The sequence below is a fragment of the Harpia harpyja genome, chromosome 22, assembly GCF_026419915.1.
Source record: "Harpia harpyja isolate bHarHar1 chromosome 22, bHarHar1 primary haplotype, whole genome shotgun sequence".
NCBI lineage: Eukaryota > Metazoa > Chordata > Aves > Accipitriformes > Accipitridae > Harpia > Harpia harpyja.
Genome location: NC_068961.1, coordinates 14,272,663 through 14,294,252, shown reverse-complemented (window position 1 = coordinate 14,294,252; position 21,590 = coordinate 14,272,663). Strand labels below are relative to the sequence as shown.

The 21,590-nt window shown below is 36.6% G+C and overlaps 1 protein-coding gene across 1 annotated transcript in view; it reads left to right on the top strand.

The window, feature by feature from the left end:
- TSGA10 (testis specific 10) overlaps positions 1-21,590 on the top strand; it is a 34,372-nt gene extending 12,782 nt beyond the window's left edge. The window contains exons 10-18 of the mRNA XM_052774080.1: positions 2,846-3,000; positions 4,201-4,256; positions 4,485-4,653; positions 6,808-6,918; positions 7,493-7,678; positions 11,950-12,152; positions 12,475-12,579; positions 16,365-16,499; positions 19,379-21,590. Of these exons, the coding sequence (XP_052630040.1) occupies positions 2,846-3,000; positions 4,201-4,256; positions 4,485-4,653; positions 6,808-6,918; positions 7,493-7,678; positions 11,950-12,152; positions 12,475-12,579; positions 16,365-16,499; positions 19,379-19,403 (1,145 nt within the window). The 3' untranslated portion in view covers positions 19,404-21,590. The remainder of the gene's footprint in view (positions 1-2,845; positions 3,001-4,200; positions 4,257-4,484; positions 4,654-6,807; positions 6,919-7,492; positions 7,679-11,949; positions 12,153-12,474; positions 12,580-16,364; positions 16,500-19,378) is intronic.

Genomic DNA, 21,590 nt, shown 5'->3' with positions numbered 1-21,590 from the left:
ACTAAGAAGTTGGGAATGCCAGTCTTAAGGTTGTCTGTATTACTTAATAAATAAACCCCAGGTTAGTTTTTAACTTATGGTATTGTTTTTAATTACACTATCATGTGGTGTCTTTCTATAGGAGTCTTTGTGCCAACTTTTGCAGAGTTTTGTAGGGAGTAAATCGGTGTTGTCTAGTGAAACAAGCTTATCTGTCAGATCTTCTCCTTAGCCAAAAATACAGTGAATAAAACAGGTAACTGCAGAAAGAGAAAGCACACGCTATTTAAACTGTTAAATATTGTTATGCAGTGTTTTATACTATTGCTGTCTGTACATCAGAATTTTGGGGTGATGCACAACCAAACTTTTCAGAATTGCTCAGTAACTACACATATGACCTAGTTTCTAAGTGCTTGATTTGAGGCTTTGGTTATTAATTTTCAGAAATGTTGAGTACTTACAGCTGTGGCAGCAATCCATGGTTGTTTTTTTAACATGTAATACTTTCTATCCTGAAAATTTAGGTCACAGTTTGGGCATCCAAAATAATCAGATAGCATTTTCAATTGATCTTTGTGCTTCCATTCCTCCTCTGTAAAATGGTGGTAACACGCTGTTGCTTAGAATCACAGAATGGTTGAGGTTGGAAGGTGCTTCTGAAGGTCATCTTGTCCAAACTCTCTTCTCAAGCAGGGCCACCTAGAGCCAGTTGCCCAGGACCATGTCTAGATGGCTTTTGAATATCTCCAAGGAAGGAGACTCTGTAACCCCCCTGGGAAACCTGTTCCAGTGATCAGTCACCCTCACAGTAAAAAAAAAAGTGTTTCCTGATGTTCAGAGGGAACCTCCTGTGTTTCAGTTTGTGCCCATTGCCTCTTATTCTGTCCCTACACACCACTGAAAAGAGCCTAGCTTTGTTCCCTTTGCACCCTTCCTTCAGGTATTTATATACATTTATAAGATCCCCCTCTGAGCTTTCTTTTCTCTGGGCTAAACAGTCCCAACTCTCTCAGCTTTTCCTCATAGGAGAGATGCTCCAACCCTCAATCATCTTCATGTCCCTTCACTGGACTCTTTCCAGTATGACCATGTCTCTCTTGTACTGGGGAGACCAGAACTGGACCCAGCACTCCAGATGTGTCTCATCTGAGCTGAGCCGAGGGGAAGGATCACCTCCCTTGACAAGCTGGCAATACTTTCCTTAATGCATCCCAGGATACCATTCACCTTCTTTGCAGCAAGGGCACATTGGTGGCTTATGTTCAACATGTGTCCACAAGGACGCCCAGCTTTCCTGCCAAGCTGCTTTCCAGCTGGGTGGCCCCCAGTGTGTATTGGTGCCTGGGGTTGTTCCTCCCCAGGTGCCGGACTTTGCCCTTCTCCTTGTTGAACTTAATGAGGTTCCTGTCAGCCCATTTCTCCAGCCCGTCAAGGTCCCCCTGGATGGCAGCATGACCCTCTGGTGTATCAGCTGCTCCTCCCAGTTTTGTGTCATCAGCAAAATTCCTGACTGTACACTCTGCCCCATCATCCAGTTCATCGGTGAAGATGTAAAACAGGACTGGACCCAGTATTAACCCCTGGGGCACACCACTGTTTACCAGCCTCCAACTAGACTTTGTGCCACTGATCACCACCCTCTGCACCTGGCTGTTCAGTCTTCAGTCCACCTCACTGTCTGCTCATCCAGCCCATATGTCAACAGCTCATCTATGAGTATCTTATGGGGGTGTCAAAGGCCTTATTGGACTCAAGGTAGACAACATCCACCGCTCTCCCTTCATCTACCAGGCCAGTCATTTCATCATAAAAGTTTATCAAGATGGTCAAGTATGACTTCCCCTGGGTGAAGCCATGCTGACTACTACTGATGATTTTCTTGTCCTTAATGTGCCTGGAAATTGTTTCCACGATTAGCTGCTCCATCAGAATTTTCTTTAGAGCCAAGTTTGAACACTGTCTTAGCAGGTTCCAGAGCCATGCATCCAAAAATACGAGGTGGAAATTTGAGCGCCTTTCATCTTGTGTTTTGAAATAGGGAAAGATTCTGTGGAAAAAATAGAATGTGAATACATGCTATGATGTCCCTGAAAGGACAGATCATTTTACTTTGGATGTTTTATCTCCTGGAAGTGGTTAATAAGTATCCTTCAATAAGCCCAATTACACTGATATTTAAAGAGTAATTTGCAGCTTGCATGGTTTTTATGAGATGTAAGGTTCACTGTAAGGTTTCTGTGGTTCTCCTCTGTGAATGCAATGTATGTAGATCATATAAGGATTGATTCTCTGAGCATTTAAAGGTAAATGTAGTGTGTAACACCTTATTAGCTGAATGAATATAGGGAGAGACATCTTTTAGAATTTGATTTTGTAATGAGTAGATTGCTTTTTTCATTATTATCTTTGCAATTTTTAAGTGGTGTTGAATTTTATAATTGCATCACTCTTACTCACTTTTACATAAAGTTAATTTAAATAAAAAAATATTTCAGGAAAAACTAGCTAATATCAGGATATCAATCTCTTTTACTTCATCAGTCATTACATGCTGTAGTCTACATATTGCTTCTGTCTATAGTAATTCTGATTAAGCCTTTATTGTTATAATACCCAAGAAAGTTATTTTTTAATGATCTAAACATTCGTTTTGAGCCAAGTAATTTAAGGCCTTGATCTAAGGAAGAATGCAGTTCTAGAAATACCAGTTGGATTATTTATATATTTCAAAAAGGTACATGCTTCAGTGTTCTCTTGAAGGGGAGCTTTTGCCATGTTCTTTTACACTTTAGAAGTGTATCAAAATAATTTTTATTTCAAATGGTTGAATTAATAAAAATGAGATTTTTCTGATTGTGTCCAGATAACTTTTCAAGACAAAGTCTTGTACAACAACAGGAGATCTGTGCTTTGAAAGAAACAATTGCACAACTTGATAAAGAGAAGGCATCTTTGCAAGACTGTGTGGAAGAAGGAAGAGAGAAGATTGTTACTTTTGAGGAAAGCCTGGCAATTAAAGTATGTTACAACATGTAAATAGTTACAAAAGGTAAATAGGGCAAGGATCTGTTGGGTCATCACACCTATCTTATATTGGTATCTACAACAGTGCTCAGTGCTGACCTAGTTCTGCTCCAGTTTCAAGGCAACAATAAAACTCACGTTGACCAACAGCAGTAGGTTGGTGCAGTGTTGGTCATCTCATGTTTGATGTTTTGTATGGTTTATACTTATCAAGAGAGGAGACTTTAAGTACTTTCCTGAAGTAGAGAGGAGTAAATTAGCCAATAAAATATTTTGTTTATCATAAAATTTAGCCTAAATTCTTCCTTGGGATCCACTGATGTTAAAGATGCAGGGTGCTAAATAATATTGCCTTTGTTGTCATTGAAGAAGCATCTGAATTACATTTTTTTCACGTTAAGGTATATTGCACAGTGTGATTTCAAACTATATAATGAAGCTGCTTAGTTCTTGGCTCTGAAACGTTCTTTTTCACTTCAGCTTAAGTCACCTGGATGTTGATTTAGGCTAGACTAAAGAAGGTGTTTTTTAACTGTTGTGGTTGTTAACTCAAGAATTTGCATTGATTTGTAACAAAATCTCAAAGAAAAGATATTGCAGGACAGGTTAAAATCATCTTGCCATAAGCACTAACTTTGTATTTTTAAAACTGTAAATTGTAAAATTGTGTCCATTTTAGAGAAGAGATGGCTGTCTCTCACCTCTCTTGTGTCTCCAGTGGAAGATATTTTCTTAGCCTATCTACGCTTCTTTTAATATCTGTATCCAAAGACAAGGGAGTGAAGTAATATACTTTGTGATGGAATTCTTGTTTTATCAGTTACACACTACCAGACTCTGATAGTTTATTAATTGTAGAAAAGCTGTGATAACTTATCTTACAGGCAGAAGACATCATTTAGTTTTGGGAGTGTGAGCCAAATGCTGCCTTTAGAACCACAAAGGATTAAAAAAATCTAATTAAAATTATTATATTCTGCGGAAGATAATAATATTTGTTCCTTTATTTGCCAAATTAGATTATCAGAATTTTCGGCTCTAAACAGTACATGATGACACTTGGAAAACCACAATCCATTTTGCCTTACACAGTTAAATTAATCAGCTAGCTGAATAAAAGGAAATATAATGTTTTTTCCCATTTATACTGAAGAGTGGTGAGAGGTTTATTTTAATTCTGTATTTCTTTTCAAGGAGAAAATAATTTCGGATTTCAAGATTCTGATTTCTGAGTTGGAGTGTTCCACAAAGTAAGGATGAAATGTCAAGATCATTATAAAATTTTGATTAACTTACAAGATTAACTCAAAAATTGAATCATAGGATGTGCTAATGTGTAAATATTTTTTAGTCTATTAAATATTAAAATGTTACAGCTTTGTTTCATGACTTGCAAACTTAACCACTGGAAAGGCTATCATTTGTATTAGGTTGGGCAGTATTGTCGTACCTGAAGAACTTTTTTATTTGCTGCATAGAAAATCTGCTGAAGCACTCTGTACCTGTGAGAAGGACATCACCAGTTTACATCAACAGCTACAAGAAACCAACAAAGAACTTGTACAGACTAACAAGAACAGAGAATCATTAGCTCAGGAGAATGACAGGTTACAAGAGCATCTTTCTAATATTAAGCAAGAAAATCAGGTATATTTGTACAGAGAACCTTTGACTAAAATGGAAAATGGTGTATTTTTCAAGTAGTATGTAGAATTGGTGTGCCCTCATCTGAAGTAAATCTGCAAACTAGTTTTTAAGCTCATTTTTCAAACTCTGATTTTTCCCTTATTGCTCAGCTGACTTGTATAAAGATGACCAGCGATTCTTATGTAATAGTTTGGATGTTTATCTTGAGGAACAGCTAATTAATGGGTTTTTTCTGATCTTCAAATGAAAACAATGTGGCAGTTATAACTATTGTTTATATGGAAAAGTACTATAAAGGAGCAGCAAGTATTTCTTGTACTGTGCTGTGACTGGCCTAGAATACTTAAAAGCTTATGAATTTGACTTGCTAATAATTTAACACAGTACACATTTTAATAAGGTTCAAAACTTTATCGATAGTATTTATGTTCCTTTGAAGTGGCTTTTGGATAAAAGATGCTGGAAATATTTGGTTATAATACAACATTACATTATCTACTGTGTTCTTTACCTGTGTGTAGTTCCTAATGAAAGTAGTTAAAATACTTAAAGTGTCATCTCATGCACACACAATGCTCATGCATCAATGTGTTTTCCAAGCAGCTAGGAATTAAGCTTAATACCTGTAGTAGTTCATTACTGTGTAATGTTCTGTTTTTTCTTCTCTTTCTTCAATTTCTTGCCTCCATTTAGGTTTTCTGATACTTTATCTTTCTTCTCTGCACTTATTCTACTGCTTAGGATATCTTTGTCTTTGAAAATACTTTCTGCTCATCTGGCTTTCTTCTCTAGAAGCGCTACCCAGTTTTGAAGGAGCAAATTAACTTTCACCTGATGTTAGGTATATAAAAGTTTTAAGTCATGAAGGCTCCCTTTTAAGTGAAGAAAAGTCCTCCGGAAGGAGATTCATCCCATCCCAGTTTTTAAAGCGATTCATTCTATGTGTCTCTCTCCCTTCATTATAGAGGAAGTCTAGCTAACTAGTTAGATCAGGTGCCTCATTCTGCACCGCAAAAATTAGGTGAGACAACTCTCATTCTAAATAACTCATCTCTCAAACATATTAATCATTTCTATTTAGCACCCGAGTATCCTAGAAAAGTCAAGGCTCGTAGTAGCGTTAACTGCCAAAGGTACTCCAAGGAATCACTATTCTTCACCTTCTCTCAGAATCACAGTTGATACTGGTGAGATCAGCTGGTACAAAGCACAGCCTCCTGTTGCTTCTAGCTACTTTTGAAAGCTTCACGGTTTTCTTTGCAATGCCTGGGTGCTTGTAGAAGCAGTTCGAAACAAAAAGTCTTAGCCTCACAAGATCAACTACTTTTTAATAGGCTTGCCTCTGTAATATGTATTGGTTCCTCTAGGATCTTCCATTGATTTAGGTGATAAAGTATTTAAAGTAGCATTCTCATTTCTTCACTTGGGCTTCCTGGAAAAGTTCACAGATTTCCAGAGCACCTTTCTCAGCAACTCACAGCCTTCTCACAGCAGGAATAGGGGTTTCTCCGTAGCCTTCTCCACATCCTGCCCCCCCTGCCCCTTCCCCAGTTCTTGTAGCTGAATGTTCTAGTAATTTTGTAAGGAAGGAAGGGTTTCTGAACAGAGCAGTTCAAGACAGCCTTTCTGCAGTTTTTTTCCTCATTCTGTTCTTTCTCAAGCAGTAGTTGCCAGAAATTCTGTGTGCATTCTCCTAATACTTGTGGCTTTATTTCTCCTGATTAGGAGATAACCACATAATTAGATAATTCAATTTTTTAGCTGTCTTCTGCTTTTTCAAATGTGGGCTTTTAAGAGACTGTAACATGTAAAAAAGGGGGAGCTGACTCTGAGCCCTGCTCCTTATATGGGGCAGGTTATTTTGTTATGACCATCTAGCTGCTAAATAAATCATCTATATTTTTCTTCTTAACTGCTACATTCTTTTATTGACATTTTTTTCTTTTTAAGAAGACTTAGCATTATTTGTAAGTCAAAGAAAATATTTTTGACAAATGCAAAATTTTGTTTATAGAAATATACATGGTTTAGACTATATAGCCTTTAAATAACGAGTTAATAAAGTCATAGGTTTTAGATACACACTAATTCTATTTTTTTTTTAAAGGTACAAACAGTATACTTTAACCTTATGAAACAAATCTTTCTTCATAGGCACTATATAAAAAACTGGCAAAGTACCAAACTGAGCTTGATGATATGAAGTTGAAAGCCCAGGATTCAAGTACAGATATTGTCAGGCTGAAGGGTGTACTGAAGTCTAAAGTGAGTATATGGATTAAACTTGTTAATAAAAGCTGGTGTTTTAATTAAAAATGAAATTTTAACCATATTCCCATGGAAGAATTTGCTTCCTAGTCAAAACTTACTTGCATTCTACTAATATGTTTTTATTAGTTTGAACACATTTTCTTAGCTATTTTTGCAGTACACAAGTAATGAAGTATATTTCATTGTGGTTTTATATATATATACACGTGTGTGTGTGTGTTTATTAAACTTAAAAATTCAGACAGTGAATAATACAGAGACTTGGAACTCTTTTCTCTTTATTACCATATGGGATTAATAGTAAAAAAAATATATTTCTGCAGTATATTGCTATACCTTGTACTTGTAATGTTAATCTAGCCATTTTTAACAGATGTGTTTTGAGCATTAAAATGTGGCCATCTTGAACAAAACACTGTTTCTTGAGAAGGCTCTTGATATTTTGGCTAGATGGCAGTTTTCAGTGGAAAGAGAACATCCGATACCATGTCATACCTGTAGATCTATAGATATCCCTATTTTGTGAAGCTTGCTGTAAATTATTAAACAAACAAGCTTTATGTGTTAGGAGAGAGAGAACTGCGAGCTTTTGGAGAATTACCACAAAGCCCATGAACAAGGAGAAAGTTGGGAAGCAAAATATCATCAAGCAGAAGCAGATTGTAGCTCTGTTAGGCTGACACTGATCAATGCGGAGTCTGAGAACCGCAGGTTGAAAGAGAAAATGGAGTCCCTTGAAACAGAGATGGAGCAAGTAAGTTGAAATTGTTCTTCCCATAGTTCACACTGGAAATGGTCTGGTAGTATTTTAAGCCTGGAACTGTTTTAAAATTATGCTTAATGCCACTTCTCATATTTTAGAGATATGTGCTATAATGAGCTGTATGGAGTTTGAATTTATTGAATAACATGACTAGCACTAGTCACACTTGGAAAAAAAAATCTTAAAAAATAATAGCATATTTCAAGGAGAAAATATATATTATGAATTACAAAATGCTGTCATGTTTGGAATGACTGAAGGCATAATGTCACACACAACTCCACAGCATACCTGAAACATACCTATTGCTTTGTCACCTGTTACGTTCCTGTGCCTGCTTTTCTTGCTTCCAGCTTTACAACCTTCTTTCCACCGCTTTAGATGTCCCAAAGATCCTCTTCCCACTTGAAAATCTGAAGAACTTAAAAGGAAATGCACAGCATGGCTTTGAAAATACATTATGAACATATAAACTATATTCTGATTTTGGGTTGTTACGGTTTTTGTTGCAGCTCATCTCTGCTTCCTGAATATCACATAGGCTCCTGAGGGCTATCCATGCACATTAGATACTCAAGAGGAACTGAACTGCTGCTGTTCAAAAAGTGGATGAGAACATAACAGCAGCAAAACAGCACAGGAAGATTGTGTGACAGATTTTGACATTTTTTTAATATGATAAAACTGGTACATGGTCCTATTTTGTCCAGTGAGCTTCGAACAAGTAGAGATTTCATCCTTCTGATTCCTTCCCACATGCCTGCTGTTACGTATAGGAATAAACAGGCCTCTTCATGAAAACTGTGTCAACAAATTGAGTCAGAACTCCAGTTGTCACATTCAGGTTCATAGTAGTTAAGGCACATATCTAAACCAGAAGTTTTTATCAAAAATCGTAATGTGCTTAGTAGTGCTCTGTGTTCCTTGTGCTTTTTTTTAGGCAAGACAGAGCTAGAATTAATGTAATGTGCTCCCCCTACAATCATCTCTTTGGATCTCATTCCTAATAAATCCTTCAAGGAGGTCACAGTGCTTTATCTGTCCCTTTGCTCTGTAACCTCCCAGACTCATTCTGCCACCCACTGAAAATTAAGTAGTTAAAAGTGACCAGAAATACCAGTGTCACTGGGCAAAGTACAGGCTTTTTTTCAAAACAGAAAAACATAAGTTATATTAATTTTAAATATACAAAATTCTAAATGCTTTTAGTCAGAACTGCTGCTACTGGCTTGTGGACTTTTCTTTAGTGTGACTTCTGTCATCTCTTAGTCATGCCTGAGTTTATGGGTAGCAGCAGTATAAACATGACTGACAGTATCTCAGCATTCACTTATCATCTACATGCAAGAATCCATTTTATTGCTAAAATAAGAGGGTCTCATCTGAAAATGAAATGCGGCCCATGGCAGAATTTTGAACCTTATTAGCTCTGCAGAAGGAATAGAATTCTAGGAATAGAGTTTAGAATGTCTCTAGCTGATGTTGCTGTCGGAAGCAAGAGCTATTCTCTTCTAGTTTTTATATGCGGGAGTTATTTAAAGAAATAACTTTGAAGTTTATTCCAGAATAAATTACTGCTGCCTCTTAAAATTCACCACAATTACATAGGGATATTTTTGTAGGATTTTGGAAGCAGTTTTAAATTTTCTTTGCAGTAAAGTTTTGATTATCTGATACTGCTTTACTGTAGCATTTAACAACAGAAGCAGCATACAAGTCTCAGATTTCTTCTGCCTTAAGCAAGTCTCTTGTGAAAATGGAAGGAAAACTTCAAAAATTACATTGGGAGAGAGTCTCTATACTTGCAAATCTCATATCTACATAAGAACTTTGCATTAAACTAGATGCAGTCAAAGAACTATTAAATCAGCAGTTAACTTCCTTAGCAGAGAAGGTAGAAAGGGTATGTGAAATGAAATATATTAGAAAAACAAGTTTATGTTAACGTTATACTTAAGGGATCTAAATCTACTTTGGGGTCTAGAATGATCAAATAAATCTTTACTGATGACTACTGTTTCAATTTTTTGAATGTTTAATTTGGCATTCCTCAGGGGCTTACTACTCAGAGGGTGGATGCTGTATACTATTTGAAAAGCATGCTGCTTTGAAAGGTTTTATTATGAATACTCAAAAGTCAGGACTTAAAATTACTGCTTGTTTTCTTGAAACACATCTTGGATTTTACATCTAGTCACTAAGTAAGCAGAATAGCTGGAGTAGTTTATTAGCAAAGAAACTTGACATGGACTTTAAAATGCTTGACTGTTTCAGGAAGTATCAATATCTCTTTAATAATCTTTCCTTAATTTCCATTGAAAATCAATTTCTGTTGACCTTGATTTTTACAAAAACTACAAAATTAATGTTTGATAGGCAAATTTTTAAAAACTTAGCTTGGATAAACTCTGAAAAATTGTTCATACATACTCAGATATTTCCAGTATGATTCTATCACTGCCCTGTCCATCCTCTGCTCCAGCTGAGATAATTTCTTGTTCTTTACGGGCTTCCAGCATTCTCTTTTAACCTTTATGCCTTTTCCGTACGCTATGGGTAAAGCTGCTGTATGACAGTTGGTTATTTGTTCCAGCCAAACGTGTGTAATGTCTTTTGTATGCTTGTGGAATCCTCTACAATGCTTTTGATAGGGAAGAATTCCAGCATATGACATTTGTCTGAAGCTTTCATGAGATCTAATATGACTAAGCCTTCCTGGATCCTTCTGTCAGATTGTCAGTGAAGGGACTTGCTGGGACTGTGGAGAGCAGCAACAATTTCAGGAGAGAAAAATGCAGAAGTGCAGTTGGAAAGTTGGAGAAAAGTCTGAAGTTGGGAAATTTTCGCTAATTTTTTCATACCTTTCAACCAGTAGTCTTTCATCAGCCATGTATAACCTTCAGATAGGGCTCTTATTTTACATAGTATTCTAATACAGAAATCTGCATTACTAGACTGCAGCATATGTATATTCAGAAGTGGCAACTAAACCTGATGCTGAATAATATTGTTCTTTCAGTGTTTCTAATACTGTATATTTTCCTATAACTTATGCTGTCTGCAGTTTTCAATATTCTTTTGTTCTGAAATACAAAAGTAGAATATCAAAACTGTTTATCAGCAAAAGAACTAAATTTTTGATTGACAGTTAGTAGAAAATTGGATCTTTCAGACTGAAGAAACCTTTTAGTTTAACTTGGTAAAACAAAAAAATTTGAGTTCTGCTTTAGAAAGTGAAAAATACTTTTTTCTTTCTTTTTTTTTTTTTCTTTTCCCCTCCCTGTTGGCCTATGACCTGAGTTTTCTCAGTATCTTCCTTGTTTGAACACATAAATGGTTATCTTCTGAAAATTCTGAGGAATGTGCTGGAGAGGCGGGGTGTTTGTTAAGATGTCTCAGTTCATAGATTTACTATGACCTTTGGGTGACCATTATTGTGCTTAATGTAAACTAGGTTTGAGTAAAATACAGATAAAAGTGTTTGCAGCACCCCAAATGGACTCGGTTAGAGATATGCTAAAATGCATACACAAAGAGATGAAGGAAAAATAGCATCTAGCTTACACTAAGATTAAAACAGGCAGTTTTCTGTGTGTCTGTAGCTGACTCAATACAGATTTTCCTGACTAACTGTCTCTGGAATTATTTTTTTTTTCTTTTCGTGTAGTTATGTCTCAGGTACGTCCTTTGCAGTGGAACATACTAGGTTTTATGGGTATTCTTCTTTTTTAGGTTCCCCCAAGAAATATAGATACTTAATCTTTTGGTTTGGATTTTATTAATTTTCCCCTTCCCCCCAGATTTATTCTTGTTGCTCCTTTAAGTAAAATAAGTGTAATCTCACTCTGCTGGTGATGCAGATATTGGTTTGTTATACCAGGTGTCATTTCCTGCATGCAAATGGTTAATCAGTAGTTTCTTGCCCCAACAAAATATAGAACTTCCTTCTTCCTCTTTAATGATTCTGTCTACAGTCTGTATTCATTGATATGTATATTTCATGGCATTTTGTCATTTGTATGAAGTACATTTATATAGAGATATATACATTGGGTGGATTTAAAAATCTGACACAGGATTTTGACTGAGGGCAAATATAACACTAATCATCCATCCTGGAGTGAGAGCAAATTTTGGTCATTGATTCCAGACTTCCTTTTTTTATCATCTGCCTTTTTTTTTTTTTTTAAAGGTTACCATAATAGATAGTCAGTAAGCTTAACAGACATACATACATCTAAAACTTTAAAATTTTTGTTTAGCTGCAGAGCAAGTGTGAGTCATCCCATTCTGAAATAGAGCTGCTGAGAAAACAACTGGGAAATGAAAGAGCATCTATGAAAAACCTGGAATCTTTGCTTGTGTCCAGTCATGAGAAAGAATTTCAGTCACAGAGAGCAAAGCAAGAAAAAGACTCTGAAATTCAGTTTCTCAAGGAACAGCTTGCTTTAGCAGAAAATAAACTGTGAGTAAATGACCAGGATAATATTGCAGGTTTTTTCATTCTTCCCAAGTGTATATACACAGAGATGGTTTTATATCTAGCCGCATTTTCAAATGGCAAATGTACCTTGGTTACCTTAAGAGCAGAAGATAGCAAAAACCTGCTTCTGATTCCTCAGCTATACCCTAATAGACTTTTCTCTGTAGTGTTATATTTTACTCCAAAAAATGTTCTTAATCTCAATTGCACGGTATAGTTGCCCTTTTAATTTTGGATAATTGTATTTGGTAACATGCTTGGAGGATTATAGTTGCTATCTAATTAAAGTGTATGGACTTTACAGTGCTGTGCAGAGTCAAGATTTTACTCAGCTCAGAAATAGAGCAGCTCAGCTAGAGTCAGAACTGGTTATCACCAAAAGACAGCTGGGGACTGAGCGCTTTGAAAGGCAAGTATATGTGTTTGTATTGAGCCTCCTGCATCTAATTGGGGTGAAATGCAATGTAGTACCAAGACTTAGACTAATTAGTAGGATAAACAGCAAAGTTTGGTTTTGCTCTGCTGTACATTTCCTCTGTGTTCAGAGGCTATTCATGTCACTGAATTCAGTCTCCGTAGCTGTTACACATGCTGTTTGAATTAGTTGTCTAGGTTCCCTTTATAGCCAATGGAACGAGACAGTGAGATAAACTGCCCTCTAGGATTCCCTGTTATAGGATGGGGTGGATTACTTTCCTGAAAATGCTTGTCTGTCTTCACTCATTTATAGTGATGCCTGTCTTGATCTATAGTGACAGTCTGGGTGACTAGTTGGCCAGAAAAGTGATTTATAGACTACTAAGTTCTGTGATATGAATGGCTACCTTTTGGCTACACCTGTGCTAGTTGAACTAAACCAGTTCAGAGCATTGACTTGAGGGGTATGCACAACTGTATTCTTGTCCATACAGTTGAATTGTTAGTACCCACTCTGGAATTATTTTAGCCTGTACCAACCCACATTCTCCGAGGTACTACTTGGGGCACAGAAGGTGGTAGGGATGGTTCCCAAATGGCAGTATGGCCACAGTAATTTTTTTTTGGGGGGGGGGAGTTTATATGTACAAGCTGTTTCATATGATTTGGCCACAGTCCCAGAGAACGGTCCCTAGCCTGCTCCATGAGTTAATCTATATAGTTTTGGTGTCTTAAATGGTTTTCTTAACTGTGAAACAACAGTACTTCTCTATTTCATGGATGTATTGAGGATAAAATATTACTGTGTCAGGCATTACTTTGGGTATGTAAAAGAGATGGCTAAAAAAAGCAGAGTGATGTGATTATGGCACAGGTTTGAGAATCAAATGTCTTGTTTAATTGTAGTAAATTAGTTTGTTGATAATCTGTTCTCTCATAAGTAAGGATGAGGCTTTTGGAGGGGGCATCTGTATACCTGATATTAGGTCTTTTAAAGATGGATTTCTTAAATGTCTCAGTGTATGTTTCAATTTCAAATTGGATTCTCCTTTACCTTGAAGTCATGGCAAAAAGTTATAAACTTTTGGGTTAGATATGCAAGTCAGTTTAAAAGGTGGCATCATTTGTGCTTCTTCAGCTGCATGGAGTGAGCCAGACTGTGCTAATACAGGAGTGCCTTTGTTTTAAAAGAAATTCGATCTTCTTCAGACTGTTGTTTCTCTACTCCCCACCTGTGTGAGTGCATCCATCTCATGGTGTATGGGTGCTCCCTGGTAGGGACTGCAGCTGTTTCTTCTTGAAGTGTTCATTGGCAGAAAGTTGAATCAGCCTCCATACTTAATCTCTTCTCCTAGTTAAGGATAATTTGTTATTCACATGGTTGTTCACAGTTGGTTAGCAAAACAAATATTAGAACGAGCCTATGCTGAGGCAAAGATCACCAGTTTTCATTCTCGAAGTGAATTTCTCTTTTACGTAAGAGATTTACAAACTTAATTATCTGAATTGTTTTGGAAAGAACAAAGCTAGGTTCCATCATGCAGTCTGTAAGTCAGTTGCAAAAATAGTATGCAGAAATCTTAAATAGCAAAGACTGAAATGTTCTTGTATAAAAATCTGAGGCTGACATTAGATTTAGCTGTCTTTGAAAGGCTAGAGCGTTGGTTTTTTTTTTTTTGGCTTTTTCATAAAATCGAAACTGTGTCTCTTCAATGTCCCGCAAAGGTTACAAGAATTTTATTTCTTTTCCGTTTTTCCTCAGAAAGTCATGCTTTACAAGAGCAGGTATCGATCTCTCTTGCTTGCAGGGAAAGGGATCAAAGCGCCAAGTTGGCTTCTTACAGCCAATCTATTTTTCTGGTACTGGCAAGTGAAAACCAGAAAATTAGCCAGAGAGGAAAAATACTATCATTAAAGTCAGTATCATGATAGTATATAATGGAAGCAGCAGATGTCAGTACTGACTGGGTTTTTTTGTTGTCAGTTTAAACAAGTGGGTAGATGATATCCTTGTTCTAAGACTGACTTAGCTAGTCATATTGATTTACTGCCTTGGTGCAGAATGAAATAATGCCTGAAATTACGAGGTGGAAGTGCCAATGCTGTCAGGCCTTGAATGAGCACCAACACAGTGATACCAGGAGGCTTAAGCTGTCTGTCTGGATTTTTCTTTACCAGTCAGGAAAAGCATTTCCCCATCCCTCCCATTCTCCTGACTGCGGAAACAGTTTGGACTCATGTGGTAACAACAGGTTTGATTTATTGTCCTGTTTTGGCTGTGGTGACCAAGCACAGGGACTGACTCTCAGGTTCCCCTGGCCAGCCCCAAGTGCATGACTTGCATATCTTTTTATCCCTTTCTGTTTCTTGACCCTCCTTTTTGCTGCCTTTGTACCTCCTTTTCTCTGCCCCAGGTTACTTTTCCCCATTGGTCACGGTTTTGCTACATTCATACCCAAACTTGGTATTCTACGGGGTGATGTTACCTGTGAGAGGTGCAAGCAGCTGCACTCTGACTTCCCACCGTTGCCAGCACCATCTTGACCATTAAAGACGGTACAGCATGTGTATAGTAAAGCCCTTAAAAGCAATAATGCTAGTAAGACTAGCAGTCAATGTAGATAAGTCTGGTTCTATAGTCTTTACAGTGCAGATGATACCTCCCCAGGCACAAGGTTGTGGGTTGTTGGTAGCTAGGTGGAAGACTTATGTGTCACTGGGCTCCTGCTGCTAGAGCGAGCTCTTTTTCTTGCCTGTACATTCAGCTCTGTGAGCTGGTGCTGGATCTGATTGCTCTCCTGTAGGTTTTGGTGATCTGCTTCAGTGGTCCACTCCATAGGTAGGACTGTGGTAATGGCTGTCACACTGGGGCCAGTTTCAGTTAAAAACCATACAGGCAGTCCTTGTTATACCTTTATTTGCAAGGTTTTGGGCAACTTGGAGCCCTTTTTTCCAGCCTGGGTCAGTGCTATCCTCCCAAAACACCCATTCATTTATAATGAACCATTGTCAAGGTTTTACTGGGGTTATACACTGAAACTCAGGGGTTGTTGTAGCTACCCTTCCTAGTAGTTTCCCAATCCAACCCAGACTAGATTCTCCTTATGAAACAATTGGCAGCCTGAAATCAGGATCCCAGAATGGGTATGTACCTCCAGAATTTTCCAATGTATTATCCAATCCCACATACTTCATCCCCGTACATCCAGATGCAGGAGTTATGGATTCATCCAGTATCCAGGCCTCACCCCTTGCAGTCAAAATGACCAGACTACTATTTTACAGCTTTCCCACTGGGGAGTCCAGCATCTCTTAAATATGCATCAGTTTCAGGGCACTTCAGGTAGATTCTAGTCCATCGGTTTTGCCAACTCAAACAGCACAAGAATACCGCAAACAACACTGTTCTTACATTAATATCATTGCTGATTTTAGTGATTGTCCTTATGTTGCAGACTTGTGAATAACCTTAAAATTAGGCTCTTCCTCCCTGGAGATTTTTACAATTTTTAGAGTTTAACCTGCGGCAACTGTGGCTAACTTCTGTCTTTTAGGGAAAATAGAGACAATGGATATGTAGAACTAAATCTGAGTAAGGGAGTAATACAGAGTCACTAATCTGGCTTTCAGAGAAGTATATAATGAACACCACTTCTCTTTTCAAAATACAATAAAAAAGCTGACAATCTTGAATAGGAAAAATAAAGAATGACTGTGAGATCATTTTGATGATTTTTGAAAAGTGCTTAGTCTCACTGTAAAATAATGTTTATTTAGGGAATGTGCTGTACAGGAGCTTCAACGCCAGAATCGTACAATCTCGTATCAGTTAAGTTCTACGTTAAGAACATCATCACCTGAACATTCCCATCATCGACCTCCTGATTGGTCTCTGGACTGGTCCCTGGAAGGGTAAGTGGTTCAACAACATTTAAGTTCCAAACACTAGGGGGGAGGAAGGATGAAATCTGGTGTTTCTTGTGGAAGTATTGACTGAATTCCATGGAATTACATTGCTCCAAGAAAAGTTACAAGAAGATTCAGGACCACAATCTTTTGATACTCCTTTTATTTTATTGAGCTGTATCAAAACTATACGGTTAATAGCAACTACTTGCACCAGGCTGCTATAGTCATAAATTCTTAAAACAGTAATAGAAAAAATGCTACAGAAAATCTCTATTTGACTTGCCACCATTTTGTGCAGGTGTAGATGTAAATATTTTCATCTTTCCTACATAAAAGCTCTTAACTATCCAGCCTTTCTTTATCTAGTTGTTTTCAGATAGTTTTCACTCTATATATGTGCATTTTTTACAAGAAACATAAATGCCTTCTAAAAGTCTTCAAATACTTGTAACCCTGAGGAGGAGCAAGCCCAGCTTTCCTTTTAACAATCAGTAAAATGGAGCCTCCACAATATGCAGCTAGTCCCCTGTCAGTTTCAGTCTCAGCTTAGCTTCATACTTGGTAGCTCCCTGCTTGTTGCATCACACTGTTTTGGTAGATTGATGGCAGCATGCATTAACAAAAATTTACAGTTGAGGGGGAAAAAGTCTCAGTTCACGACTTGCAGGAAATCATTTCTGCTTTCAAGATGGTTAGGTACTTCCAAGATTAATTTTGTTAATACTTTGTTAACTGAGATTATTACCTTTGGCATTTGATTAATCTTTGTTATCAAGGGCTCCTCTAAGTACATAGATCCTAAGAATACAAGACAAATTTCCTCAGGTCAGTGAGCTGGTTCTGGTGCCCTTAGTAGGGAAACACAACTGTGCAAGACAGTGATTTTGTAGCTATTGCCAGTCCTTGATAGCAAGTACAGGGAGTCTTCAATCCTCTGATAGAGCCGCGTCTACTCCTCCTCAGTGTGAGTACACTGTAGCTCTTAAATTTGTTGAAATAAGCATTGTATTGTTTGGAATAGTTTAATTTACTTCTAATTACCGTAACACTTTCTTCTGGTTTTGATACCATATAAAGAAAAGGGGGATCAATCCGTGTAGTCACCACACTGATACTAACGATTTTGGTGCTTTTTCTGTTTGTATCACTCCCTTTTCAGGGCAATAGAATTCCTTCCTAGTTAGTAAACTTCTGGCTAAATACCAAATCAAGAGTAATCTTCTATAAACTAGATTATGAATTCAACTCCTTTCTTGTTTGCTTTTTGGGTTTTGTGGAGTTGGTTTTTTGTTTTTTTTTTTTCTTCCTCCTGGCTAGCCTTATGTGGCATGATCTGCTTTTGCACATTCCTAGGGAACAATGAGTTTAAGTAAGGGCTAAAAATTAAATATGTGAGCCAGGTATAAATACTTTGCTTGCTTAAAATCTTCAGCTGGTTTAAGCTAAATCTTTCTCAATTAAATCAATGTAGCTTTTGAGTGCAAATGAACTCTTTTTTTTTTCTGCCTAATTATTTTCCATTTTTGAGTGCTCAAGATACTAATATAATATATAACTTTTTTCCTCATCCAGCTCTTTGTTATACATTTTTGGCTAAGTGGGAAGAACTAGGGTTGCTCTAGACTTATTTATTTATACTGAATTGTTTAGGATTGTTTAGATTAAAAAAAAGGTGCAATAAAAGCACTGAAACTTTGGCAGTCTGCTATGTTTTAAAAGCTTAACTGGAAAGAATTTATCAGATTTGTGTAATGTAATGATAGTCATAAATAAAATAGCCTGTTTGATAAGGCTCTCCTGAGATGGAGCAGAGATCTGAATCTGGATCTGCCTGCTTTGTATAAGTGATTTACACTTGATTTACCTATGTCTGGGTGAGTTCTTTAATGTCCAGAATACTAAAATTCTTGATAAATTTTATGTCAAGAACCTAGAATCTGTATCAAAAGATGGAATAGTAGAAATGTCTGAAATATTTATGAATGATGAAATAATTTCCCTCCCAGCTAACTCTAGAAAGATTCAGAAAAATTCCTTGAGACCAGAACGAAACAAAAAACAATGTAAAATACAGCCTGAGAGTAAAAGCAAGAATATTAATGCAAATATTTGAGTGTAATCATCAGCAGAATCACAGAATTAAGACTTTTAAAATAGATGTATGGGGAATTGATGAAACATGATCTAGGTGTAAGTTCCTGTTGAATTTAAAGCAGAATACTATTAGAAATAGTTCTCTAGGAGGTGAAATTTAATTTTTCAATTGCTTGAAGACAAGTTACCAGGGATTGACAAAGGTACTGTAGAAACAACTATTCATTGGTAGAGAGGCTTCTTCCACAGCTTATGTCTGACTCTGCAGCCCATGAAGTATACTGAGATAGCAGTGCTGGAATCACCATTAATACCCTTCTTCCTCTCCAGTGTTTTGGTGCTATTTTAGCAGACAGACTGTGATGGGAGGCAGACAGTCACCTTTTTATTTTATTGAGAATGTGGTATCAGAAGTAAATTGGACAGTAACTTTTTCTTATTCTTCCATCTTTCTCCCTGTCTTTATTGCACCAGACTCCTTGTTTCAGTAAAGTGAAAAGGATGTGCCTTGTAGTTTGTCTTGTAGACCTAGTGGGGAAGACTTTTTCTGTCTGACTTTCTTAAGTGATAGGAGTCCAAAGCTTGCCTTTCACTTCAAAGAGCATTATAGCACTTTTGTACAATAAAAACTAATCCTTCAAATGATCTGGATTGACTATTAAAGAGACTGGGAAGCCTGCTCAAAGTGCTTTCAGAATCAAAACCATAAAATTTTGCACGTGGAAACATCAGGATGTATTTCTGTATTCACTGAACATGAAACAAATTAGATTTCTTTTTCTTTCTAGGAATTCTTGTTTCAAGGATTTATAATGTTATATTCACAATGGCTTGTGAAGACTCTGCACACCATCTGGAGAGTTAAAGCTTAATGCTCATTTAATTATCACTTTTCCCTGCTGAATGCTAAATTTCATTAAATCTATTTCACAAATGCTGGCACAGGTTTTTCATCAGTGTTAATGTTGTTCAGTGGGAAGAAATCAGTCTAGATAGCTTCCTCTCCCACCCTTCTCCCAGCTCTTGTATTATTGTGTGAAGTGGCCCATCTCAATAAACAGAAAAAACCCACAAGTTCCATTGACTTTACTGACAGTGTGCTTTTATTTTAGAAATGTGCATAATTTTAAAAGGTTACTGAAAAAAGGGAAAGAAAATAACAATATAAAATTTTGTTAAGGGGAAAAAAGAGTCTGTATTTAGGTGTTATGATTTGGATGTATTTTTGCTGAACTATGTGAGTATTATTCTTGAGAGAATGCTGTGCCATCTCAAGATAGGAAGAGTTTGGAGGTTTTTTCCCCCCTTAAAACCTGACTGACTTATTAATCTGGATAAATAAGATAGTAATGCCAGCAGTTACCAGTGTTTCGATATCCATCTATGAAGATATGTATTTTTTTTGTATGTTTCCCTGCATACTGGAGGTGTGTTCAACAGTTTTATTAAAACTGCATGAAGTGTCTAGTTAGAGTTCTTTAATATGAGTGAGTACTGTTTGGTGATAGTTATTGGCATTTAAACTTGCTCAGAATTTCTGCACTTTATGTCATAACATTTGTCTATGTTCTATATTCTCACACTTTAAATGCAAGAGAAAATGTAAAATTCTCTCCTATAAATCATCTGGGAAATCTGTACTTCTGTACTTGGAAATAGAGAAGTAGTTCCTGTTTAATTCATTTAAATTATCAATTTTTTTAATAGATTCATCCTTCTTGCTATCTTCATAAAAGAATTTTGAAAAAGGTCTCCAGTTTATTTTGCAAGCAAAGGCACGTTGGTATGGTAATGGTTTAAACGTACATCTTGCATGTATGTTCCTGCGTATGAATTTGGTTTGTGATAACCTGACTACTAACATTAACATTTGTATCTGAGTAATGATTAAAGACAGCATAACCCATATGAATGCTCCTAACTGCCTTTTAAAACCTGTTGATGTGAGCTGTAGATATGATTCTGTGTTGCTTTTTAGGAACAGGTAGCTTTAAAAAGCCTTTAAAAGTATTTTGATGAATAATGTAAAAAAAAAAAAAAAAGTAAAATATACCTGCAACATAACTTCTAGGATTATCTTCCATAAGAGCAACACTATTTTTCACTAAAGGTGACTTGAATTTAATTTTTAGGTCCTGATTCTTCATTCTCTATTTGGCGGACAGCCACAGAAGTCATTTCAGCAATCACCAGTGTTAATGGGACTATTTGCAAGTAATAAAGACTGTAAGATCAGACATAATGATATTAACCATTTCCACATTATGCAGTTATTAAAAGGCATATGGTACGCTTTTCCCAGATGAGAGAAGATGATCATCTCATCATCCCAGAAGATGAGAAAGTGATTTGTTGTTTTGCAATCATATTGCTGTATTGATTTTTTTAGAAGATGATCACAAAAAAGTTTAAGAAATGTGATCTTAGTCTGCAAAACTAATACCCTATAATTTAGAAGATGAGAAGGAGAGATTAGATAAACATAAAATAGATAAAACTGATCATACTGTGCAGAGGCCCATGTCCTCAGACATAATTCCTTAGTTGCAATAATGATAGTTTTTCCACATAAGATCATAAAGAAGTCAGTAACGAGGTGCTCCTACAAAGTAAAAGTGCAAGATCCTTAAGCAATTTGGACTTTAAAATTCTTAGGTAGAGAGGATTAAGGGAATATGAGATTATAAATATCAAGCTGTAATAAACTTGCTTTTTGTAGAGTACTCTGATAAAGTAATAGCCTTTATTATTAGGGTTAGCCTTCGTTTAGAAAACGTTACGAAAATGAGAACCTTGTTTTTCTACAGGCAAATTACAAAGGCATCATCAGGTCATGGATGAGGCCCAAGCAACTTTTGTCAATGGTGATGGGACATAGACTTCAAGTGACTTCTGACAGCAATTAATTGCTATGTAATTATTGATGGTTAAAAAAAAAAAAAATCATTCAAGTGAGTATATTCAGAGAGCAGTATCACTGTAGTGGCAACCCCCCAACTG